The sequence below is a fragment of the Hyposmocoma kahamanoa genome, unplaced genomic scaffold (assembly GCF_003589595.1).
Source record: "Hyposmocoma kahamanoa isolate Upper Pololo Valley unplaced genomic scaffold, ASM358959v1 87, whole genome shotgun sequence".
NCBI classification, from domain to species: Eukaryota; Metazoa; Arthropoda; class Insecta; order Lepidoptera; family Cosmopterigidae; genus Hyposmocoma; species Hyposmocoma kahamanoa.
Genome location: NW_020654422.1, coordinates 9,100,752 through 9,107,878, shown reverse-complemented (window position 1 = coordinate 9,107,878; position 7,127 = coordinate 9,100,752). Strand labels below are relative to the sequence as shown.

The 7,127-nt window shown below is 33.5% G+C and overlaps 1 protein-coding gene across 2 annotated transcripts in view; it reads left to right on the top strand.

Annotated features, from left to right (window-relative positions):
- LOC113235137 (paired box protein Pax-6-like) overlaps positions 1 to 7,127 on the top strand; it is a 51,343-nt gene that overhangs the window by 31,273 nt on the left and 12,943 nt on the right. For both annotated transcript variants that reach the window (XM_026470732.1, XM_026470731.1), the window contains exon 3: positions 5,724 to 5,864. In XM_026470732.1, coding sequence (XP_026326517.1) covers positions 5,724 to 5,864 — 141 coding nt within the window. The remainder of the gene's footprint in view (positions 1 to 5,723; positions 5,865 to 7,127) is intronic.

Sequence of the window (7,127 nt, the reverse complement as noted above, 5' to 3'; positions counted from 1 at the left end):
AATTACTCCACTAGTTTGTTATAATTATTAATACAAAGATCGAACACATAAATATTTAAACCTAAATAGAGAAAAAGCTCAAATAAGGGCCAATAACGACACAGGAAAGGAAGAGTATGACGAAGTTAATCAGTCTGTTAAGAAATTTATGTCTGAACGTGAGTGTATTCGAAATCTAAACATTAATAAAATTAACAAACCTAACATCATTCTTGACGCAGTATCTTCTAAAGAAATAGTAGATTTCAAAAAGATGTTAGAGCGGAAGAGAAGTCTGCGTATGCACATCTGCATGTGCATCTACATATAATTATAATAGCATTAAATATGCAATATGTAAGAAGCTACTACTAACTTTTTACATATTGCATATTGCAATTAAAATTTTATTAATTTTTTATTATAATTATTTCCTTTATTAATCAATTCATATCAAGTCTCGTATAAACTTCAGATGAGATTTCGCCTTGCTCAAAATGCGTTGGTTCTAGTGAATTTCTGCCGAAGCTCGTAGAAATCGTTTAGTGAAATTACAAGCACATAAGACTTATCCACTTATGTCTCAGGGTGACGGGTGCAGTGGCAGTGCCTCTTAGATCTTTGCGATTTACAGCTCTGAGTGTCACTGCAACTGCAATGGACAGGCGTGTCACTTGCCACCAGACGCACGATTTGTTCGTCCCGTCACTTGGTATCATAAAAAAAAGAATGTGCACTTAGTATGTACTGAATACAACACAGACTTAATTATATATCTAAATAGACGCCGCAAGTGTACTTATTTCGCGTGCCCAGTGTAAGCTGTAAACGCTTAGTTGCCACAGCTACGCTTCAGGGGGCCTACCATAACTTGTCCAAAAACAATCTTATTCAATGTAAGCTTAAAGTAAGCTTATTATAATATTATTCCTATTCGTTCCATGACAAACCTGTCAACCAAGTAATGTATTATTGCTAAAGTGATTGAAAGAACGAATAATTTTTTAATATTGTCTATTCCTTACTAAAAATAGGAAAGAAATAACGCTATATGAACTATATAATGCCATCTCTTCCTTTTTTGGTGTTTCGAATAGTCTTCTCGTAGTATAATGTTTAAGTACTTAAAGTTATTTACATTCAGCAAATTTTAACTGTTAAAAAAGCAAAGTATGTAATAATAAAATCAATTAAAATTACGTTGTTTTCAATTATTTTTCCGCATTTTCATGAAAAAATCTGAGTCTTGATAGTCACGTTGTGAATTCGGAATTATAGTCTAGTGTCAACTGTTGTAATAGTGTCGCCAAGGAGCATATAGATGTCATAATTTTACGAAATAAACATAGCATATTTTTTTTATTTTTTTTTTAAATTTATTTATTGTATAAAGGACAAAATACACAAATATGTTTCTAATCGCATTTAACGGGAAATGGTTTCCTATGTACTATTAAATAAAAAATAAACAAAATATTGAAGAGATTTATGTAAATAAATAAGTTCAACTTAACTTTTAATAATTACAAATCAATATCCTTCAATAAATACGAAAATAATATTGTTTCCAATGCGTCCGAGTAACTATTTTAAGATCGCTAAATTTGACATAAGAACAATATTACTTTAATGTTAAACAGTACAGGGTCATGAGCACGTTATGCTTTACACTGAAGACTTAAATCCAACTCTATGCCGCTTACCATAAGAACGGTCCAAAGTACAAAGTGTCAAACTTGATGTGCTCTTGACTGTACGAACTGAGTGAATGAATAGTCACAAAGCTGCCAATAAAACATCATAGTTGTAACATTACAAATAAGCTTACTTTAAGCGCGTCATGGTACGAAAAGTCAATGTAAGGTTAAAGTAATATTGTTTTAAGAGGTTGTGGTAGGCCCCCAGGATGCGCCCGATCGTTATCGTAGTTAAACATCAGACGAAAACGCGAAAAATGCCTTGTGCCATTATAAACTGCAAAAATACCGCAGCTATGAATAGACGAATAAACAGGGACGTTTTCACACTTAACTACTTTTATAATCAGAATATGCATAATTTATTTTAAAATCAATTGTTTTCATTTTAAATGAATTTCGAGAAAAAATATGCAACGAGTGTATGCCACATATTCGTAATACATCGCGGCTTATACTTGGTGCAGTACATTTGTGGTCTTTCTTTAGTAGGCCATGAATATTGAATGAGCGATGCTTCGTATAATGCATTCAGCCTTCGTTATGTTTCTGGTCAAATTTTACGATTAGTGATGTTCACTTCATGCAACACAGTTTTCGATTCTGATCGATTGTGGAACCAAAGGGATGCTAATTCTTAATTCCTCAGATAATGTTAAAAAATATTTTGTAAAGTTTGTTGTTGTTTTGTTTTTAGTTTTCCGCAGCAACTTTTTTTTAAAACATGGATTAGTAAAGGATTTAATTATCTTATTCTGGTATTATTTTACTATATTGACATTGCACGGCTTCTTATGATCAACAAATACTTGGAAGAAAAATCATTGTTCTAAATACGTGCTGCGTCCGCGTCGTCGTTTTAATCAATCACTTTAGTGCCGAAGGAGGTTTTCCATCACTAAATAGCGTTTGTGACGTTATAATAGGTACAAAAAATGTGACACGCTTGTTTTCATACAGATCGCTGTATTTGCGTCTATTTAGATATATATCAGTGGTTATGCAATGTAGTCTAAGGTAGGAGTATACATAGAAGAGGATACATATGTATAAGCCTACTTTAGAATACCAACAAGCAAAGACAAAAAACAATACCTATCGCAAGACAGTAAATTACAATGTTTGTGTTGTTCAATCAGAGTGGCAGGCATCCATATAGCAGTCTTTACTTCAATCACTGATGTAGACTAAACAGACCACGTATCCGTAAATATTTTACAAATTTATATATTTCCATTTTGCGTGTACTGCTGTAAATTAATGCATAAAGTATTATTTAACCTTGTAGTTTAAAAACAAGAACAACAAAAGGTAAAATTAAATTACAAATTATTTAATGGCGTTAAATAAAGAAATATTGTTCTTATTTTATTAATATTTGTTGTGAAATAGTTTTTTCCGAAAATAATAATTATTTATCTAGTATATGCGGATACTAAAGTTATTAGTTAAATAAAAACTAGTACATTGGTATTTAAAATCGTTTTAATGTTATGAAGTGTAAGTTATTATGTTTCTACATAACAGCGCATATAACTAACTACCCAATGATTATCTTTATACATAACTACTTAACTTACATGGTATTTATTTTCTTCGCATTTTATTAGCATGTTATGAATATTATCACGGTACACTAAATCTACGCCTAAAGTAATTAAAACATATAATCCTACTCCTTATCATCCTGCTGCACGCAACCTTCTAGCCTATGGCAAGTTCTACTTTCAGAATCACGGTATGATTTTAGTTGGTCGTACACTATTTAAAAAAATGTGAACATTAAATATATCCATAGAGAAACAAACCTTCTTTTTTGGTAGATAAACTTTACCATTATGTTTCACCACTGCTACTTGTAGATATTTCTGTGAATAGTTACCCAAAAATGGAGAAGAGCATTAGTTTTTTGCCTTCCGCACCATTCGCGGAGTTAAGCTTTCATTTTATCAAGACATAAAGACCTGTATGAATGTAATGTGATTGAATACGGCGTTGGTAAAAATGCGAATATATGAATATGAATAATTCAGCGTGTTATCGGTATGGAGAGCTGCGTTCGAGTGCACTGTAAAAACGTTGTGCCGTCGCCCGCCCGCCGGAATGCAGCGCCTGATGCGTTTTTACGTAATTGTGTTCCAGCACCCACTTACTCATCCATTATCTAACTCATTTAGGTATTGACGTTTTCGTTACTTCTTGCCTCCAGTTCATGTATTGCAAATTGCGCGTCGGTATTTGGTACTGGCAAAACAAAGTACGTTTCACAAATTTTTGCCTTTGCCTATTGGACTTATTGCAAATTAGTTTTTTTAAATATAGTTTTAATAATTAATTTTAATTTAGGATTTTCGATAATTTCTATATTTTCATTATTCATTTATTTGTTTATTTGTTTTCCTATTCATTTGTAACAAAAAAATATTAGTATGATATGTCGAGTCGAAGGAATTTTTCTTTATTTTCTTTGTATTAATAAATTATAATAAAGTATAAATATCACTGTGGTAAAAAAAAATTTGAAATATAATATTTTTTTAGAATCACAACCATTACATTATTTATAAATAAATTATTAAAAATCGTGCTAACTTCTTGCAAAAAACAAAACTCATATTTGTAATTGCAGGATATTATCAATTCAAGTCTCGTCACTGGCTTCATTTAACCGATGTCAATGAATCTGTAATTAATACTAATTTCAAGTGTATCGTTTATTGTAATTCTCGTAACGTAGCATTCGATTATCATTTTTTATGAAAGCCCGCACGTCTACCAACTTTTTATGATTCGTAACACAATGATAATTTTTCTGTCAAACGGTGTTATTTTCGTCTGTAATGTGTGGATATAAGGATGTGTAACCAAGTAAATATAAGTTCGTTTATATGTAGGAATCGATTCACGACAAGTACACGGCGTTTACTCACGTTTAACACTCAATGAAATTGCATCAATCGGTTACGTGTTGCTATTACAGGCATTTTTAATTGAAGCTTTAATTTGATTTAAAATTTTCTTCTTTTATTGTTCAGCGAGCAGCTGGTTACAGTTTAATGTGATTGTTTTTGTGTAACCGATAATTTTATTTACGTAACATGCACATAGAATTTCAATTCAGAAATGTGTCTCTGCAATTTAATAATTTGTGTTTAGTTCTAACATATTGATCAGTAATCTTACTTTGTTGTGTCCATACCTATATGAAACAAATATGGATATCTTACGCTTCCAAGTATAGTTTAGAATAGATAATCCTCAGACATGAAACGCTATGGGAAAACTATTTCGAATAAGAATCTAAAATTCGACTCCAAGAGGGACGCGACGTAACGTATGAAAATTGCTCCCTGGGCATCACAGCGACAACTGAACTACATTACAACATATGAAAATGCCCTTAGAGCATGCATTGATATGTAATACAAAAGTAAAGTAACTAAGATAAGATACTTCACTTTCGGAGCGACAAAACTACAGCATTTAAAATTCATATATAATATCATCATCCTATATAAGAGCCAGGCTCTTGTCGGTACAGCCTCCTCCACTCCTAACGGTTTACGAACTCCAGCTCCTTGACCTCTTTATAGCTGCTTACTTTGATCTTCTTATTTACTTGTTCACTATATGGTAATATATGTCTTCTTCTCTTTTTTTCCTTCTACATATCCCTTAATTACAATTATCATAAATTCGTTATTAAGTATAACAAATATCCAACCATTTTCCCCCGTCTGTTCTCTACATACATATATGGATCTCCACCTACTAACCTCCTTCGTCTCCTCTACTCCTAACAGTCTCTTTATATATACATATAAAGAGACTATCTTGATTCTTTTAACCCGAACTTTTTTAAGGACATCCTCAATCTGAATGAGATATGTACGCCGAGGTCTACCTCTACCGTGTTTAAAATATTTCTTAATCCCATAACCCATAACCAACCCTTTTTAAACACCTCCAATACTCCAAAAACCAGTTCCTTAATAATAAGTACCTTGGCAGAACTATGTTTCTATAGCAGATATTTTTTTGGTGCAGGTACTCTTCGACCGCCGGGCCTAATAGGTGGAAGTAAGCCGAAAGTTGCTACCCCAGCCGTGGTGTCTAAAATAGAGCAGTACAAGAGAGAAAACCCTACCATCTTTGCTTGGGAAATCAGAGAGAGACTTATTTCTGAAGGTAAGTTAAATTTTGAACAATATTTGTATAACCGACTTCGGCAAACTAGAGTAAAACCTTTTTACGATTGATTTTGTTAAGTCTCCTAATCTTTCCATCCATGTAGTAGCGGTAGAGCTCCTTGTGTAAGAGTTCATCCACGGAAGTACTGCCACCTTATATATTTCTGCTGTCAAGCAGTCATGTCAGCATTACTGTGTTCTGGTTTTAAAGGGTAAGGGTGCTGGTGAAATTACAGGCACGTGTGACTTGTTAGCTTATGTCTCAGGGTGACGGGCGAAGTGGCAGTGCCCCTTAGATCTTTGCGATTTAAAGATCTAAGTGGCACTGCAACTGTTGGGGACAGGTGTGTAGCTGACCATCAGGCGCAGGACTTGTTCGTCCTGTCACTTGCTACAACGTAAGACCTGAGTTCACAAAAAACATCGCTCATTTGCAAAATTGTATAAACAAGTAAAACACAACATTGTAATATAATAAAAGTAGAACAAATTAATAGAAACAATCATCAGCTCAGTCTTCATCAATTCTTCATCAATCAGTTCGATCTTTGTATTAATAATTATAACAATCATTCAAAATAAAAAATAATAATAAGTCGGATACATTCATACTTTTTTCTTTAAGATGTCTCCTAGGGCATCACCCTATAGTCCAATACTTACCAATATAATAACTTGGTTAAATTGTAGTATACACAAAAGGGTTGGGTTATCTTAAATGTCTCCCGCGTCGCAAAAGCAATCGCCGTCAGCGATCACGACATAACAACGACACGTGCACGTTTCAAGACGCATACATTGCTTTAAGACGGATGTTTGTAGGAACCTGCCGTGATTGATTTCGAAATTTATTATGAGTAGTTTGTGCTTTTATGTACGTAGATGTTACATTAATATTTACTTTTTAGGAGCAGTAGAGCTCCTTGAACTCTTTCACAGTTCGTCCAGGGAAGTACTGCCGCCAAACCGTAACAGCATTACTGTGTTACGGTTTTGAAGGGTAAGGGTGCTGGTGAAATTATAGGCACACGGGACTTGTCAACTTAATGTCTCAGGGTGACGGGCGCAGTGGCAGTGCCCTTCAGATCTTTGCGATTTAAAGCTCAGAATGACACAGCAACTGTTATGGACAGTTGTGTAGCTTACTATCAGGCGCAGGAATTGTTCGTCCCGTCACTTGATATTATAAAAAAAAAACTTTATATATTGATCTACCTAAAGTAACAAATCATAAATGTGTATTATTTGCAGACGACTTATT